A 20162-nucleotide genomic window follows, 5' to 3' on the forward strand; every position below is an offset into this window, starting at 1 on the left:
TAAATTTAATAAATGACCTTTCTTACTAGATTCAAGTTTTAAAGGCTTCATTTCCAACCTTTAGATACTGATGAGCAGCAAACAGCATAAAACATTAACAGACTGCGAGTTTCTCAAAGTCTGTTCTGGTTTTATGCTGTTTTCACATAGCCATTTTTACTTTGCTCCAGAGGGGAAAAGGGTTAATATATTGTGAAATAAAAAAGTAAAGCTTGTGCATTGTTTGTCACATCTATGACAAGATCAAGTTATTTCACTTTATCTGAGATGTGCTCTCGGAAAAAGGGTTCAATATATATTTTTGTAAAGAGCCATCCAAGAATAGCCTGTGCAATTCACACAGGCTAATCAGGAACAACTAAACAAAAATCCAGTCTAAAAGGAAAGTTTCATCCCTTATTAGCCATGGCAGACTGCATGAGTTAATCAGGGATGACATTTTACGCACATGCGTCAAGCCACATATTCTCAGAGCCCTTCTAAAAAATGCAATAACTAGAGCTTGTCATACCTGTGACAAATCACCTGATCGCCGCATAACTTAAGCAGTTTTTAAAGTAGTATAATCAACAAACAATGTGTGTATGTTTGACTTTTTTACATTTGAATAATGAAGAAGAATTGTGAATCCACTGAAATAAACCGATTAGATCTCCCTTACCGGTATACACAGAAATTGAGATTTAAACATAACACCAACACTTGACACAACACAGATCTTAACAAGACTATTGCCAAGCAATATATGTTCCAAACCGGCTCCACCATTGTCAGAAATACCACCATTGTCAGAAATAAAAATAAAAAAAATATTTGTTTCCACAATTTTTGAGGTAGGAACAAAATGAAATCACGTGCATAATGTCCATATTGCCATCTATCCATGTTTCAAGTTTCATGAAAATATATGAAGAACTTTTAAAGTTATCGCAGGATCCAGAAAACTACCATTTTCAGCAGTATTTCTAGTCTATTTGTTGCCATATCACCCAGAATTTTTGACGTAGGGACAAAATGAAATGACGTGCATAATGTCCATATTGCCATCTATCCATGTTTCAAGTTTCATGAAAAAAATATGTAGAACTTTTAAAGTTATCGCAGGATCCAGAAAAGTGTGACAGACAGACAGACAGACAGACAGACTAACAGACGCACAGAGCAAAAACCATAAGTCCCCTTCGGTGAAACCGGTAGGGGACAAAAACAATAAAAAATGTAAAACTAATTGAGCCTCATTCTGATAAAACTGGGCTTAATGCATTTGTGTAAAGTGTCATCCCTGATTAGCTGACTGCACAGGCTTATTTGGGACGAACATTTCTGCCTAACGGAATTTTTGCTAAGAAGAGACTTTCTTGTAACAAAAAATTCCATAACAGCTTTAAGTTGTTTTCCTGATTAGCCTGTGCAGACTTTACCCACATAAATTAAGCCCGCTTTTTTGCAGAATGAGCCTCAATTCAACAAGGTATAAAGTGAGGCACCTTTGGTTTAATGAGGGCCTCAAAGAACTTCTTGTCCTTTGGGTCCAGGGGCTTCTTTCTGTCCTGGTCTGACCGTAGATAAGCTGAGCGCTTAAATGGCTGCCATCTGCAACAAAAGTTTGAAAGAAACACGAAAACGATGGAGACAAATTGTGTCATATTTCAACTTTGCCATCGACAGCTGAAGATATCGAGGACAAAATTAATGCTTATACAAACAAGAGATGTGTTTGTCAGAAACACAATGCCCCCTACTGCGCCGCTTTGATGTATTTATTTTTGTTTTTTATTATATCCCTTTAAAAAATATTACATCCCTTGTAAAAATGATTTGTACCTGCCAAATGATAAATAGAAATTATCTCACTTTAAAGCTTGCTACATGTACTTCCCTTGGATTTTTTTTTTTTTACCTTTGACCTTGAAGGTTGACCTTGACCTTTCACTACTCAAAAATGTGCAGCTCCATGAGACACACATGCATGCCAAATATCAAGTTGCTATCTTCAATATTACAAAAGTTATGGGCAATGTTAGTTTTCCGACAAACTGATAGACGGACGGACGAACAGTTCAACTGCTATATGCCAAACTACAGGGGGCATACAAAATTTGACAAGAGCTTGTCACAGAAGTGCCAAATCCCCGCCGAAATGTGTTTGCTTGTATGACAACATTTGTTTTAGAGAGTAGAATAATATTTGTAAAAACAAATAAAGGAGAGATATTTCATTATGCTCCGGACAAAAATTTACTTTGAAATTAAATAAAGGGAGATAAATCAAATACTAAGGTAGATAGAGTTATGGTTCTTAGTCACTGCACTTCTCCTACTTGCCATCTGTTTATATTTCAAGTTTCAAGTAAATCCCTTCAGTAGATTAAGAGTTATGCTCGGACAAAAATTTACTTTAAAATTATATAAAAAGGGGAAATAATTTAAAAACTAAGGTAGATAGAGTTATGGTTCTTGGTCACTTCACTTCTCCTAGTCGCCATCTGTTTATTCTAAGTTTCAAGTAAATCCCTTTAGTATATTTAGAGTTATGCTCCGGACAAAAATTTACTTAAAAGTTATATAAACGGGAGATAATTCAAAAACTAAGGTAGATAGAGTTATGGTTCTAAGTCACTGCACTTCTCCTAGTTGCCATCTGTTTATATTCTAAGTTTTAAGTCAATCCATTGAATAGATTTAGAGTTATGCTCCGGAAAAAGTTTCGGCCGGACGGACAGACGGACGGACAGACAGGACCAATTACTATATCCCCTCCGATTTTTTTTTTGAAATTATATTAAAGGGGAGACAATTCAAAAACTAAGGTAGATAGAGTTGTGGTTCTTGGTCACTGCACTTCTTCTAGTTGCAATCTGTTTATATTTCAAGTTTCAAGTAAATCCCTTTAGTATATTTATAGTTATGCTCCGGAAAAAATATTATTTTAAAGTTATATAAAAGGGCAGATAATTCAAAAACTAAGGTAGATAGAGTTATGGTTCTTGGTCACTGCACTTCTCCTTGTTGCCATCTGTTTATATTCTAAGTTTCAAGTAAATCCATCGAATAGATTTAGAGTTATGCTCCGGATAAAGTATTGGCCGTACGGACGGACAGGAGCAATAACTATATCCCCTCCAAATTTCATCATCATCATCATCATTCATTATCATCATCATTATCATCATTATTTTTATAATTATTATTTATAATCATCATTATCATCATCATCATCATAACAATAAACTCATACTTTTCCTCCACAAAGATCAGCGGGTATTCGTACTTCTGCACTGGTCGAATCTTCTGAATAGCACTCTTGGTTTTCACCGGAGCAAGGGGACCCTACAATGTGAACAGTCATCATAACACAGAGGATATTTGTTTGCGATTTTAATTTAAAAGAGACCTGGCCCCTTTTCGAACTTGAAAATCCAAGAATTCAAGCTTCAGACATTGGTTATTTACATGCTGAAAATGGTTTTTACATCATTAAACAAGAGCTGTCACCATAGGATGACTGATGCCCCCTATAAACGCTAGGTAAAAGTTATGAGCTTTTTTAAAACCTAAACGCAGATTTCGAAACCTAAACGCAGACCCTAAGTTAAAGGTCAAGGTCACAGGGGTCAAAATTTGTGTGCGTATGAAAAGGCCTTGTCCATATACACATGCATGCCAAATATGAAATTGCTATCTGAAGTTATGAGCATTTTTCAAAATCTAAACGCAAAGTGTGACGGACAGACGGACGGACAGTCCGATCGCTATATGCCCTCCTTTGGGGGCATAAAAATGTCTTAAAATATCAAAATAAATAGAAAACCACATAAACTAGAGAGCAGACACCATGCTAAATCCTTGAAATGCACTAAGTGACACCCTGACCTAGTTTTTAACCCGGCATGACCCATATTCGAACTTGACCAAGATATTGTCTTGATACAACTTCTGACCAAGTTTGGTAAAGATCAGATGAAAACTACTTCAATTAGAGAGCGGACACCATGCTAAATCCTTGAAATGCACTAAGTGACCCCGTGACCTAGTTTTTGACCTGGCATGACCCATATTCAAACTTGACCTAGATATTGTCTAGATACAACTTCTGAACAAGTTTGGTAAAGATCGGATGAAAACTATTTGAATTAGAGAGCGGACACGAAAAGTGTGACAGACTGACAGACAGACTGACAGACAGACTGACGGACAGTGCAAAAACTATATACCCCCTTTTCTTCCAAAGGGGCATACAAATTGTTCTAAACAAAGAACAATGTATAATATGTGTTAACTGCAAAGCTAGACACAACATTCACGTAGATTTAGAGCATTACAATTTTAAGAATAGTCTTTATGTTTAGACTGGACCAAATTCGAAGACTTCGTTTGTGACTATGGGCTCAGAGATATATTACTGTTCTATGATCACAGGTAAATAGAAATGTAATAGCATATTGAAACCAACAGATTTTTTATTTATTTTTTTATTTCCATTGTTGTTCAGAGTTTTTTTTTAAATTGAAACTTGTTTTAATACATAACTCTGCAGTACTCCATGATTTCCGACAAGTATAGAGTAAAAAAATGCTACAAGCTCTTTCATACAATTATCAATAGTTATGACACTATTTTTCACTTAAGTCACAGAAAATTTCCCCATACACTAGAGGAAAGTGTTAAATAATATCTACTTTTAGGGGTGGAAAATTTTGATTATTTTTTGTATTCTTGGCATAATTGAAATATTTTGCCACCATAGAATGAAAAGAACCTGTCTGCTTGTGGAACAAATGTTAGCATATCTCTATTTAAGGCTTGTAATCATTTTTTTCATGTAAGAAAAATAATTTTTGATCAATATTTATGAGATGATATCACATGTAGTTGTGCAACACTCTGGGAAAATGGGTCTTAATACATGTGTGTGAAGTGACGTTACAGATAAGCCTGTGAAGTCAAAACAGGTTAACCAGGGAAAACACTACCGCTTTTATGGCATTTTTAGTTTAAAATGCAAACTGCACAGGCTAACCTGGGATGACACTATGCAAATGTATTTGGTCCAATTTTCCCAGAGCAAAACTCATATTGTAATAATGATACAAAATAAATATGATCTTTGAATGGAAAATATAAACAATGCAATTAAAATTCCCACTCCAAGCTGAACCATCATTCACCTCAGAAATGTCGTAGGGCAACGTTGGCACACCTGCCTTTTCCTCGGAGACAGGGAAGTTGAAAACACGATGCTGGCCGAAGAAACCCACAAACCTGCCTTTACGACCCCACCAGACTCTGAAATAAGGAAACTTGTCATGGAGGATGCACGGATCTTACTTTACTTGATGACCATGTGTTTGTTTGTGCAAGGCATTCTCAGGCTGTGTGGCTACAAACATTCCTAAGATAGTTTAACCCATTACCATTTAGATACGTTTTTTTACGCATTTGTTGTCCCTTAGAAAGTTAAATTTAATTTAAGACCTTTCTTACTAGATTCAAGTTGTACAGGCTTCATTTTCAACCCTAAATAAACTGATGAGCAGCGAACAGCATAAAACCTGAACAGACTGCGAGTTACTTTCAGGCTGTTCTGGTTTTATGTTGTTTTCACATAGCCATTTTTACTTTGCTTCTGAGAGGAAAAGGGAAAAATGTTATATTTTACCTGCAGAAATTGAAGCTTGTGAGTGTGCAGTACATTTTAGCTCAGCTCTCAGAAAACACGGCTTTATGTATGTGCTCAAAGTGTTGTTCCGTAAACTAGCCTGTGCAGTCCCCACAGGCTAATCAGGGACAATGCTTTTTGCTTTTAAAAGGACCTTTTCACATTAAGGTAAATTGACAAAATTGAAAAATAAAATTGTTTCAGAATTGCAAATTTGTGTTCCAGTTGTAGATATTTTAGAGAAAACAGTAATCCTAAACATTTACTATGCTCGAAAAATCCATTATATGCATCATTTGACGATTAAAACCCTGAAAATTATCAAGCGTTACAAATGAAAAAAAAAGCTTATATTAAGTATAAAATACACCATATGCTATATGGGCACAGCTGGCAAAGTGGTTTAATTGTTAGAATTTTACTTTGTTTATTTCTTTAATTTTATTCTTGTTTTTTTTTACTGGAGAAATTTAATGCAAATGTTAACATTTATTAATTTAAAACATTTAATGACAAACTTCAAAATTTCCAAAATTTGTGAAAAAGTCCCTTTAAGAAATTTTGTGTCTGTTCTAAACTGAAAGTATTGTCCCTGATCTTCTTGTGCGAACTGCACATGCTAATCTGGGACATTTTACACACATGCATTAAGCTGCTCACATAAACTCACCTGGCAGAGCCATCCGTGGAGGCGGACAAAATGGCTTTAACAGAATCCACGTAGGTAAGGGAGACAATCTTGGTGAGGTGTGCTCGCCAGCAGACCACCTGTTTGATGAGCTCTTGCTCTTCCGATTCCGGGGTCCTTAGAAACTTTCCGATGTCCCACAACGTCAGATAACCCTCTGTAGATTTATACAAACACTTACATAATAAACACCAGTAATATATATGAGCTGAGCTCCAGTATGCAAAGGCTAATCACGGATTACACTTTTCTCCCAAACTAGATTTTTGCTAGGAGAGACTTCCTTGAAATTAAACATAAAAGCAAAAAGTGTCGACCATTATTAACCTGTGAGGGCTTGTATGGCACTTTACACACATGCATTAAGCATTAAGATAACAATTAACTTAAAATAGCATGCTGCTTAAAGAAATTTACATTAAATCCATGTCATAAATATTGCCATTTAATACGTATAATCAACTACAAAGTATCTACATAAGAAAGATACAAGATTCAATAGTTTCATCTTACTTATGAATGCGTGCCTAAATGGCTCAAAATGAGTTGTTCCCAAAGTATTACAAACACATTTTGACTTTGACAAATAGCATATATCATATATGTATACATTGGTAAAGGGTGAACAAGACTTCCAAACTACCAAATATCCACTTACTGTGGTCGCCAGTTATCATAAAATTGCAGTCAGCGTCATGGCAGACGGCAGTAACTGCTGTGCCGGTCCGTCTGGTAACCGCGGTTACCTCCCGCAACACGTGCCCCTCGGTGTTCCAGAAACGTATGTACGAGTCCTGATGCACTGTGACTATGATGGGGTCGAACGTATCCACGATGTACTTGGCAGCATTTTCCCGCTCACGGATGACGTCTGGATCCTGTTGGTCTACACTCTTCTCGTCATCTTTCTTTTCCTCTTCTTCTTTTGAATTGGTGCTAGATTCATCTAAAGTAACAACAATTGTATTAATATTTATAGCAATTTAGCAATGATCCTCGTTCTGGGAAAAATGGACTAAATGCATTTGCGTAAATTGTGCAACGAGAAAACTGGGCTTAATTCATGTGCGTAAAGTGTCGTCCCAGATTAGCCTGTGCAGTCCACACAGGCTAATCAGGGTTGACACTTTCCGCCTAAACTTAATTTTCGGAAAGGAGGGACTTCCTTGAAATTAAAAATACCATTAAAGCGGAAAGTGTTGTCCCTGATTAGCCTGTGCGGACTGCACAGGCTAATCTGGGACAACACTTTACGCACATGTATTATTCCCAGTTTTATCAGAACAAGACACAAATGCATTTGCATAAATTGTTTCTTCTGAACAAAAAATTCCTGAGAAGCGGAAAGTTTCAACACTAATCTGGCATGAGACTTAACACACATGAATTAATCCCCTTTTTTCCAGCATTTTTACCCTCACAGATGACGCCTGGATTGTGTTTGTTTACACTCTTCTGGTCATCTTTCTTTTTCTGTTCCTTGGAGTTGTCTTTTGATACACAAGATTGTCTATCAAATAACATTTATGTGATTATTTACCATAAATATTATTGGCTTTTGTAGAAAAAAAAGTATATTACAACTATAAACTTGCTTCATGTTGATAGGATTATTTGAGACTAGCTCTTGGAATACCGGACTTAAAGCATGTGCGTAAAGTATCGTCCCAGATTAGAGTGTGTAGTCAGTTTTTTCCTCCTAAACTGGATTTTCCTTAAGAAGACATTCTTTAAATGAAACAAGAGCACCGCATAACGGGTGCCATGCTCGGCTGCTGGTGCAGTTTTGAATAGATGAAAGTTTGTCAGATTTTTTTTATTTTTTTTTAGAGGTCACAGTTACCTTGACCTTTGACCTTGTGACTCAAAAATGGGTGTGGCATGTAGAACTCATCAAGGTGCAGCTACATATGAAGTTTCAAAGTGGTAGGTTGAAGCATTTTAATTTTAGAGCCAATGTTCAAAACCTTGACAAAATGTTAAGGTTTTAGCACGACGCTGACAGCGGACACGACGACAGACACGACGAGCTGGCTATGACAATACCTCTGTTTTTCTCCGTAAACAGCCGAGCTAAAAATTCCAGGATAGAGGAAAGTGATGTCCCTGATAAGCCTGTGTAATCTGGGACAACACTTTATGCTTTTATGGTGTTTTATTAATTTAAACAAAGTATTTTCTAAAAGAAAATCCAGTCTAGGCAGAAGTGTTGTCACTGAGTAGCCTGTGAAAATTGCACAACACTTTAGGCACAAGCATTTAGTCCCATTTTTCCAGAATGACATTCATATTGCTTTGTGCAAGAGGTTCTTACCTTCATCATCATCTGAGTCCTTCTGTTCGTCCTTCTGTTCATCCGTTGCCTTTGACTCAGGAGGCTGCTTCTCCTGAAAACATTTCAGGACAACATTATTGTGTGGATTCACAATGAAACAACAAATAAAGACAAAATATACAATACCTCAACTTCCGTTTTATTTAAAAGAATCAATATATTTTTGTGTTACTCCAAGACAATTTCAATTAGGCCTAAAAACAAATGTGTTTGTTACATGCTTCATGACTGACAAATTTGTCAGATATTCTTCTTTAATTCATGTTTTCTTATAACTTAAAGTAATTTTGTTGGTTTCTAAGGTCTTCATAGAAACACAGGAGGAAGTCGTGTCAGAAATCACCATTTGCAGATAACAAAACCTCTTTTCAGTAAAAATTTAGTTCAATAACAAGGTCAAAATTATATCAGGTGACCTGAGTGTGCTTATGATGTGTTAAGTTTCCATCCATGCAAGTATTAAAGCTTTGCAGGAACCAAGATTGATTTAACCAATTTAAGCCTAGTGGACTCCCCAATCCTTCTAAATTGGATCAATTTATTTCCAAAATTAGGGATGTCTAGTATATTTATTTCTTTATTTAGAATATTTCTTACAAAAATTCCTTTAAGCAAACAGCGGCGTCTCATCTGGGTCTACGATGTTTGCCAAGGCCTTTTTTCTAGACGCTAGGCATAAATGGGTTAACAAGATACCTGGCTAGACGCTAGGCATAAATGGGTTAACAAGATACCTGGCAATTTGGGTCAACCAAGAATCTGGAAATACTGAATGTTTAAACATAGGTCTATGTGAAGGTAAAAGTGAGGTACGGGTGATGTGGATGTCTTGATAGTGTTCATAGAGGTCTATGTGAAGGTAAAAGTGAGGTACGGGTGATGTGGATGTCTGGATAGTGTTCATAGATAACATCCATGTAAGTATCAAAGCTTTATAGCATGCAGTATTTTGGGTTTACAAAATATTTCTCAATTAGTTCATAAGTAGGTAAATGTCAATATCAAAATGATGTCAGATGATGTGGGTGTGTTGAGATGTCAGATGATGTGGGTGTGTTGATGTCAGATGATGTGGGTGTATTGATATCAGATGATGTGGGTGTGTTGAGATGTCAGATGATGTGGGTGTGTTGATGTCAGATGATGTGGGTGTGTTGAGATGTCAGATGATGTGGGTGTGTTGATGTCAGATGATGTGGTAGTGTTGAGATGTCAGATGATGTGGGTGTGTTGATGTCAGATGATGTGGTAGTGTTGAGATGTCAGATGATGTGGGTGTGTTGATGTCAGATGATGTGGGTGTGTTGAGATGTCAGATGATGTGGGTGTGCTGATGTCAGATGATGTGGGTGTGTTGAGAAGTTCAATGATGACATCCATACATGTATCAAAACTTTGTAGCAAACAGTATTGATTCTATCCAAATCGTGTCATTTAGGTTTAAACTTATATGGATGGGCGGAAGAACGAAGAACAGGACAACCACTATAAGCCTCTCACTGCATTTTTAGACGAAAAATGAAAAAAAATCATTTTAATTGTTTATTTTGTCATAAATAAAAGAAAACAATTGTGGCATATGATCTAGGTCAGTAAAGGGACTAATTTGTGTAGACACTCAGTTAGCTCAGTCTAGAGGGCTCTTGCTATGATAACTACGGTTCCCTGCTTTGATTACCATTCGAGCAGCTAAATTTTTTCCTTACAAGACGAGAGGTCACAGAATCAAGTCCCACACAGGGCGCAAAATGTTCTCTTCAAAAACTGTATTGTTAGCAACTTTCTACCTTGTACTGTTAGTCTTGTGTTTTCACCCCACGAGAAGAAGGGTCCAGAATTTCAATCTGAGAAAGGATACGCAATTTTCTCACCGTGTAATATTACCAACTTCCTACCTTGTCTTGTGAGTCCGTTGTTTCAGCGTCACTCCTTTGGGTTGTGGCCCCTTGTTCTGTCTCACCCTCAGCTGGGACCTTGGCACTCCCATGGAAGGAAGGCTCTTTCCTGCACACAGACCAGGGGGCATTTTACTTTTGTTCTGGGAAACCTGGGCTTAATGCATGTGCTTAAAGTATCGTCCCAGACGAGCCTTTCATTCTGCACAGGCTAATTAGGGACGATACTTTCCGCTTGATTGGATTTTTGTGTGAAAAAAAGTATCTTCTAATAACAAATCCAGACAAACTGCACTGGCTTATCTGGGACAGTACCTATAGCACATGCATTAAGCCCAGTTTTCCCAGAACATGGCAATTTTTTTCCCCTCAAATATTGTAGTTGAATCTTATCCTTATCTCCTTAGCTTTTAAAATATCTCTTTTCTTAAGTATTCTTGAGCATTTTCTTAATGTTTACATTACATTCTAAGCAGTGTTTGCTGTTTTGAACAAGCGCAGAAAAGAAATACAAGAAGAGGAGAACAAAAAAGAAGACAATACAATTGAAAACTATCATTCAAAAAAAGAAAGAGACAATAAAAGAAAAGAACAATAACAGAAAAAAAGAAAGGAAAAAGACGAAAATGTTAGGAACGAAAAACAAAGATGACAAAAAGACAACAATGAAAAACAAGAGGGCCATGATGGCCCTGAATTGCTCACCTGACTATTCAAATACAATCCCAACCAAGATTTCATCAAGATAAACATTCTGACCAAATTTCATAAAGATTGGATGAAAACTGCGACCTCTATTGTCTACACAAGGTTTTTCTATTATTTGACCTAGTATTTGACCTAGTGACCTAGTTTTTGACCCCAGATGACCCAAATACAATCCCAACCCAGATTTTATCAATATAAACATTCTGACTAAATTTCATAAAGATTGGATAAAAACTGTGACCTCTACTGTCTACACAAACAAATTGTTAACGGACGCGCGCACATACGGACGCGGACATCACACCATCACATAAGCTCACCATGTTACTTCGTGACAGGTGAGCTAAAAAGATAGGAAAAAACAACAACAAAAGAACATGAAAATAAAAAAAAAGATGAACACAATAAAAAAATAAAAAAAGGAAACACAAAATCAAAAGAACAAGGCAAAAAACGAAGGCGCCATACTGGATAAATGCTGGGTCAAGTCGTCTGGTTTTGTGTACCAAGATCTGAATGTTGTGTACACGTTTCTCTCTGTTGGTCGTTCGACTCTGTCCACGTGATGCCGGGGGTTGGTCACCATCGGGAAGGTGAAACCTGGAAGTAAACGACACACATGCACATAAAGTAGAGCTGCAGTCGGGAAAAACTGGACCTTATTCATGTGCATATAATGATAAGCCTGTGTGGACTTTCCGCCTTTATGGTATTTTCATTTAAAGGTCTCTTCTTAGCTCAAATTGAATTTAGGTGGAAAGTGTCATCCTGGATTAGCCTTGGCATATTGCACAGGCTAATCTGAGGCGACATTAAACACACAGGCATGAAACCCCAATTTCCTACAGCGAGGCTGATATCAATCTTTACACAGAGGAAAAAGGCTTTAAATCCACATGCATGTAATTCAAAGGTTTGGCGCATCTTATATTGAAAAGTTTACCAAATTCAATAACTTCATACACACCCTTGGTATCTCTATTTTTTTGCCTCAGCGGAGTTTCATAAAGGGTATATCAATTGAGAGACATACAATATACCTTTCTGACACGTTTCAAAACAGTACAAACATGTTAATTATTTAGTGGTAGAAAAAAATCAATCAGAAAACTAATTTAACCTCTGTAAATAAGGCTAATCCTATGATATATAAGAAAGCAGTTCTTCTCTACAAAATTATGTTAAACTAAACCTTACTTCAGAATCTGTGGATAAAATTTTGTTTTCTTTAATCTGTAATCTATGAATTAATTTTCTAATATGTTATATTAGACACCTCTGCAAGTTTTGAAGATATGCCCCTGCCAAAACTTCAAATATGAAAATAACAAAGGGTGATAACTCTAAAAAAATGGAAGCAAACCTGGTGGTTTTGTTCATGCACCCCTATGACAACTATTTACTTTTTAAGTTTCAAGGGTATATCTCTAATAGTTTTCAATATATTCTTTAAAGAAATTAAGAAACAATCAGACAGCTTAACTGGGAGGGATAAAAAATCCACAATCACTGCATGTTTTAATAATCTCAAATCAATTTTTTTTTTTAATCTGAGCCTCTGGAAAAAAGGGTTTAATGCATGTGCATAGGTTAATCAGGGACCACGCTTAATTTCTGTATAAAATAGAGTTTTGTTGAAAGAGTTTTCCTTGAAACAAAAAATACCATAAATGCGCAAGTGTCTTCCATTATTAGCATGTGTGGACTACACAGGCTTATATGCAATGTTTCTTTATGCACATGCATTAAACCCTGTTTTCCTACAGCGAGGCTTATATATTACAATGAGCAACTTACACTTTATCAACACATGACTTATCAATATCCCAAGCTATGATATTTCCATTTGTGCAGCCCGTGAGAAGTGTGTCGGGCCCGAAAGGAACAACGCAGGAGATCTCGTGGGACATCAGCATGTACTCCTGGGAACAGAAACAACACAACAAAATCAGCATCATTCTGGAAAGACCAAAATGAGTCGCGTTCTGAGAAAACTTGGCATAATGCATGTGCGTAAAGTGTTGTCCCAGATTAGCCTATGCAGTCTGCACAGGCTAATCAGGGACAACACTTTCCGCTTTTAGGACTTATTTCGTTAAAATGTAGTCTCTTCTAAGCAAAAATCAAATTTAGGCGGAAAGTGTTGTCCCTGATTAGCCTGTGTGGACTGCACAGGCTAATCTGGTACAACACTTTACGCACATGCATTATGCCCAGTTTTCTCAGAATGCATCTCAAATTATTAGCAAGTGACAAACATCTATACAATGATGTTAAGTTAGAGTTTTCTAAAAAAATGTGTAATACCTATACATTAATGCGTGAGCGTAAAGTGTCATCCCAGATTAGCCTATGCAGCTTGCACACGCTAATCAGGGACAACACTTTCAGCTTTTATGGATTTTTTTGTTTATAGGATACCCCTTATTTAGACTGCATATGAGGTAGAATTTAAACATTCCTTATACATAAATTTTAGCTTAACCATTACAAGCTCAGAAGCAAAATGAAATTGGTCCTATGTAACAAGCACAACACCAAATACTTTAGCCTGCGAGTGACTTTCAGTCTGAGCAGGTTTTATGCTGTTTGCTGCTCATCAGTATTAAAGCGTTGGAAATGAAGCCTTAAAAACTTGAATTAGGTATTAAGGTATTACATTTAATTTAATTTTCTGAGAGACTATAAATCAAAAAGCTTATCTCAGCAGTAAAGGGTTAAAGAAAACCTATATCCGCTTAGCATAAAAGCATACAGTGCTTTTTTCAACATTTTGGGAATGTGTTTGGGGCCCTTTCGTTGGTGATAAATCACATCATTTTGACATGAATTGCGAAATTAGGGTGTTTGTTTTTCTTACAAATACTTTAATATTTATTATAAAATTGTTTTATGTATCATATTACTAAGTTTCAACTTATTGAGCTAGAAAGAGAGATTAAATAGATTTTGCATATTATTTATTAAGAACAAACAAGAATATCACTGAAACTGATGGATGCTCCCCTATGATGCGATTTGTCAATCTATGTGTTAATAACCACCTAAAATAATCTATTTTTAGCCTCTGTGACCTTGAGCTTGACCCCAGTGACCTCAAACCTCATCAAAAGGTAGAGATCCATGCAAGGTACCTACATGCCAAATATGAAAGAGATCGGTAAAGTATTGAAGGTGCTATGAGAAACGGTAAGGAAGGAAGTACGGAAGGAACTTCAAACTGGCAACTATATGCTCCCCGAAAATTTTCGGGGAGCATAAAAATAATTGGAAATTTTAGTCTGTCATTTGGTGTAGTATTTTTTTACATGGGCTTTGGGGCTGAATTTTGGCAACAAATTAAAAGAAACAACAACAGTTTACAACCCACCTTTTTGAACAAGTTTGACATCTGATGACTTGACATGGTTGGCTGCCTGCTCACACCTTCATCCTCGACATGGTTACTGGGGTCCTTATTGGACCCTTTTGAAACCTTTGTGTCCCCTTGAATGTCTGGAAGAGGGCTCTGTCTGAAGGGGTCATACGGGGCGGGGTTGGAAGCACTCAGGGCGGGAGTTTGCGTGTAGTAGTAGATGTCGTTGAATTCTCTAATCACTGGCAAGTCGTAATTTTCGTTCGTGTCCTTCAAAAAGAGAGAGAGAAAATTAGAGTAGAAGTGCACGTTTTATTTGAGGCAATATTAAACAAATATTGTCATTGAAGACATCATACCTGTGCCCAACAGGATATAGGGCACTTAGGACTTCGATTCATTGATAAAACCTGTATATGATGTTTTTGAGAAAATATGAATATAACCCTCTAAAAGTAGGGATGGAGCATATGATATCCCAATCTGCACCACTATTAAAATAAAACAAAGATTAAAAAACAAAGATAAGCTTTAAACCATGAACCAATTGTCTATTACACACAATCATGTGTAATGCTATTCTAAGTTTTGGAGTGACAAAATGTGAAAAACCAATATATGTCATTCAACATATCAGCCGGGATCTGTGAAAACTGGCTTTAATGCATATGCATAAAGTGTTGTCCCAGATTAGTCTGTGCAATTCACTTTACACCTGAACTGGGTTTTTGCCGCAAAGAGACCTCCTTTAAATGAAAAATACATAAATTGCTTAAAGTATTGTCTCTGATTAGCCTGTGCATATGACACAGGCTAATCTAGGACAACACATTAAGCACATGGATTGAGCCTGGTTTTCCCAGAGCAAGCTTATACATGCTCAGGTAATATGAGTCGCATTCTGAGAAAACTGGGCATAATGCATGTGCGTAAAGTGTCGTCCCAGATTAGCCTGTGCAGTCCACTTCATTTAAACAAAAAAACTCATAAAAGTTGAAAGTGTTGTCCCAGTGCGGACTGCACAGGCTAATCTGGGACGGCACTTTACGCACATGAATTATGCCCAGTTTTCTCCGAACACAACTAATAAAGAACTCATTCTTCCCCATGAGTACACCACACTTACCAGGAACACTTTGAGTTTATTATTCCAGCCGGATGCTATGAGTATTCTGTCGTCCTCCAGTTTGGCGTACACCAGTCCAGTGATGCTAAGATCCTCATCGGAGGCTCTCCCACTCTTCTCCTTTATACACTGGCCAGAGCCGAAATCCCAGATTTTTATGGAACCTTTGTCAATGGGATAAGATTGTGTATTAATATCAGCCTTGCACTTGTTAAACGAGGCTTAATGCCTGTGTGTAAAGTGTCATCCCAGATTAGCCTTTGCAGTCCGCACAGGCAAATCAGGGACTATACTTGACGATTTTAATGAATGTTTTCTTTGAAAGGTGTCCCTCTGAGCAAAAATCAAGATAAGATGGAAAGGTTGTCTCTGGTTAGCCTGTTCTGACTGCACAGGCTAACAATTTGGGACGACACTTTAAGCATATGCATTAAGCCCAGTATTCCCTGAACGTGCCTCATATTATAGTTTACACAAAGTTTTCAATATTCCCTTTTCTTACACAAACAGCATGCAAGCCAGGGAATGCCATAAAAGTAGCAGTTGATTTTGCAAATGAATAAAACAAACAAGATTAAATAGAGGATATTTGTTGGATTCGGTGGATTATCGATTTTAATTCACGGGTGATAATAGAAAATAATATTTTCACGAGTGGTGCAGCCACGAGTGAAAATAAATGTTTTCTATGATCACGAGTGAATTAAAATCGATATTCTAAGGAATCCAACAAATTTTCTCTTCATTTTATGCTTTTTTTTCACCGTTTATATACATTGTTAAAGAGTTTAAGTAAAGATTTTGCTGGGATAATGACGTCATTTCGTCAAAAATGACGTCATTTCACAGTAAACAGTGAACATTATTGATAATTTTCACTGTTAATTTTCACTGTTTGAAACAGTGAAATTATCAGTTTTAATTCACTGATATTTCTCTATAAACCACCGGAAAGCATAAAATAAATAAAGGTTGCAAGGTGAAGATCATGTTCAGTACTGGTGACCTTGACCTTTTTGTACTCTTCTTCTGTAACACTCAAATATATTAATGGATCTTGGTTTTACAATAACATCAAAAGCAAGTTTCGTATCAATACAGCAGTGATTACAATTTCCTTCAAATGTGTGCAGCAATAAGCCTGTTTTATACCAGTTCAGCAGTAAGTTTATTTATTTTTTTACATAAGTGGAGCAAAAATCCCAGATTGATACATCGTGAATGTAAAAAAATGCACCTCTTTCTCTCGTAACTTCATTTATGTCTGTTTCTATAGGATCACCTGTGTAAAATATATTCGTCTTGCAGTATCTGAGATAATGTTTTAAGTGATCATGCTATTTGAAATTTTATGACCCACCAGTATATGACCATATTTCTCTCCCTGTGGGAAAACTGGGATTTATGCATTTGTGTAAAGTGTCATCACAGATACGACTGTGCAGTCTGCACAAGCTTATCAGGGACAACACTGAGTCGTTATGGAATTATTCATATAAAGAAAGTATCATCTGAACAAAAATAGAGTTTATGTGGTAGATGTCATCCTTGATTAGCCTGTGCAGACTGCACTGGGACAACACTTAAAGCAAATGCATTGAGCCTACTTTACTCAGAACAAGGCTATAACCGATAGACAAAAGAATTGCTAATTTTCTATACGTAGCTCACCATCGAACGCCCCGCTAGCCAGCCTATAGCCAGATGAGTCAAGGGTTAGAGCCGTGATCTCCACGCTATTCTTGTGGGCCTCCACGATCGTGTACACAAGTTTCCCGCTCTCCATCTCCCACACTTTCAAGACAGACTCCGTGCAGACGGTCACCACTTGACCAAGATCCCGTTGTACACAAGCTGTTAGATAACATCAACAATAGGTCAGAGGTTGTATACAAGCTGTTGATAGCATTAACAGTAGGTAAGAAAGCATGAACAATAGGTCAGAGGTTGTACACGAGATGTTAGATAGCATGAACAATTGGTCAGAGGGCTGTACACATGCTGTAGGCCAGATAGCATCAACAATTGGTCAGATAGCATCAGTAGGTCAGAGGTTGTACACAAGCTGATAGAATAGCAAGCACCATAGGAACGAGGGTTGTACACAAGCTGTCAGATATCATAAACAATAGGTCAGAGAACATTAACAATAGGTCAGAGAACATGAATAATAGGTCAAAGAGGATGAATAATAGGTCAGATAGCATAAACAATAGGTCAGAGAGCATGAAAAATAGGTCAGAAAGCATGAACAATAGGTCAGAGAGCATGAACAATGGAAGCATGAAAAATAGGTCAGATTGCATGAACCATAAGTTATATAGCATGAACAATAGGTCAGAAAGTTGTACATGAGCTGTTAGAAAGCACAAACAATAGGTCAGAGGTTGTACATGAATTGTTAGATAGCGATGACCATTAGGTTAATAGCATGACCAATTGGTCAGATAGCATAATAATAGGTGAGAGGCAGTTGTTTGCATAAAAAGGAATAAATAGTTCAGACAGTTTTATGCATAAATAGGTCATTAACAATTGTGTGCATGAAAAGTTTGGGAGAATTGCACAGGTGGTTAACACATAAAAAGGTACCTATTGTACAAGAGCTGCTTTGATGCATCAACAATGCATAGAGCTGTTAGATAGCATGAACCAGAGGTCAGGTTCAGGGTGTGTGAGTAGTAAATAGGTCAGAGATAATGATGTGCATAAAAGTGCAAGACAATTGTACGCAAGCTTTTAGAAAGCATGAACAATAGATACCCAGTTTGAACACAGCATGTTAGATAGCAAGAACTATGGGTCAGATGCTGCAACAAGCTGTAAAATACATTGAATAATAGGTCAGCAGTTTGTAAACAAGCTGTTAGATAGCATGAACAATTAGGTAAGAGGCAGCTGTGTTCAAAAACGGATATAAGAAAATGGTGTGCATAAAGAGGTCAGAGGTAGCTGTGTGCAAGAAGTCATGACAAGTTGTAAATAAAAAGGTCAGAGACAAAATTGTGTGCACATATAGGTAAGAGACAATTATGTGCATAAATAGGTCAGGGACAATTGCGCGCACAAATAGGTCAAAGACAATCATGTGAACATATAGGTCAGAGACGACATTGTGCATAAAAAGGTCATAGACAATTGTGTGCATAAAGATGTCAGAAACAATTGTCTGCACAAATAGGTCAAAGACAATTGTGTGCATAAAAAGGTAAGAGACAATTGTGTAAACAAATGTAGGAAAAAAATGAGTGCATTTTAGGTTATAGTTGGAATAACTTCAGTGGACAGGTTTAATAATGACAAGATCATTTGTGTAGTGCAAAAACAGAAAATATGAAAAGCAACATTGTAAGTCATGGATTCCAGAACTAAAAGGTCAGAGACCAACCATGTTAGAAAATGATTCTAAGCAACCAGGAGGTATTGAGTTCAATGCCAACTGTGACAGCGGTCTTAAGAACTTTTCGAAGACACCAAGTACTGGATCTACCCCAGACACTGACTTGAGTGAGTTTCTAAACAGCTTTTTATGCAATCCAGCTTAATAAATAGGTTTAAACTGAACTATAATGAGCCCCACCTGACTCAGAGGTCGATCATGGGTCTGTGGGACCTGCATGGTGTCCTGGACAGCCCGGGTGAGGGGCCAGGAGTCGATGACGCTGGAGCCCGTCAGAAGTCGCTCACTCTTGTTGTCAAACAGCATGGAGTAGATACGCTTCTCTCCGGGCCTCTCCTCATTGTCTGTGAATACCTGTGGGAAAGCTGTACATTTATAAACCAGTTTTCTTGCTAATATTAACCCATTTATGCCTAGTGGACTCTCCCATCCTTCTTAATTGGTTCAATTTATTCCCAAAATTAGGATGTCTAGTATATTTCTTACAGAAATTCCTTTAAGCAAACAGCGCAGACCCTGATGAGACGCCGCATCGTACGGTGTCTCATCTGGGTCTACGCTGTTTGCCAAGGCCTTTATTCTAGACGCTAGGCATAAATAGGTTAAAACATGGTTACATTTGGTTAAATGCTTTAGTATTCACAAGTTTGTGTTCATAAAAAACATTACAATATAATGACACACTGGGTGTTTTATTTTCATTTTATTTCATGGACTATCATGTGTCTTCAAATTTTTTTACAGAATTCTTAAAAACATGAAGTTTTCACATTTAAGTGATATACCACAAGGTTTTTATTTTCCCCTCTATGAAAAGCTTTCCGTGAATATCTGAAGCAAATGGTCGAAGAATCTGTTCAACATTCATGTTTTTCATAGAGCTGAATTAATCAATAATAATAATTTATTTATATTATACCGCTGACTTACCATGTTTGTCGCACAAAACTGAGCTAAAGAATGATCACCATAATTTCTTTCTGGTGAAAACTTAAA

At 36.9% G+C, this 20162-nt stretch overlaps 2 protein-coding genes across 2 annotated transcripts in view; one reads left to right on the plus strand and one right to left on the minus strand.

Moving 5' to 3' along the window:
* Positions 1-17603, minus strand: part of LOC127873115 (WD repeat-containing protein 64-like) — a 32287-nt gene extending 14684 nt beyond the window's left edge. Inside the window, exons 1-12 of the mRNA XM_052416763.1 lie at positions 17438-17603; positions 15767-15930; positions 14656-14910; positions 13083-13207; positions 11754-11885; positions 10578-10686; positions 8662-8734; positions 7006-7293; positions 6330-6504; positions 5169-5286; positions 3239-3330; positions 1488-1593 (exon numbers count right to left, since the gene is read on the minus strand). Of these exons, the coding sequence (XP_052272723.1) occupies positions 1488-1593; positions 3239-3330; positions 5169-5286; positions 6330-6504; positions 7006-7293; positions 8662-8734; positions 10578-10686; positions 11754-11885; positions 13083-13207; positions 14656-14910; positions 15767-15930; positions 17438-17552 (1752 nt within the window). The 5' untranslated portion in view covers positions 17553-17603. The remainder of the gene's footprint in view (positions 1-1487; positions 1594-3238; positions 3331-5168; positions 5287-6329; positions 6505-7005; positions 7294-8661; positions 8735-10577; positions 10687-11753; positions 11886-13082; positions 13208-14655; positions 14911-15766; positions 15931-17437) is intronic.
* Positions 1-20162, plus strand: part of LOC127873120 (uncharacterized) — a 192871-nt gene that overhangs the window by 41131 nt on the left and 131578 nt on the right. The window lies entirely within an intron of this gene.

This window comes from Dreissena polymorpha, chromosome 3 (assembly GCF_020536995.1).
Source record: "Dreissena polymorpha isolate Duluth1 chromosome 3, UMN_Dpol_1.0, whole genome shotgun sequence".
In the NCBI taxonomy this organism is placed as follows: domain Eukaryota; kingdom Metazoa; phylum Mollusca; class Bivalvia; order Myida; family Dreissenidae; genus Dreissena; species Dreissena polymorpha.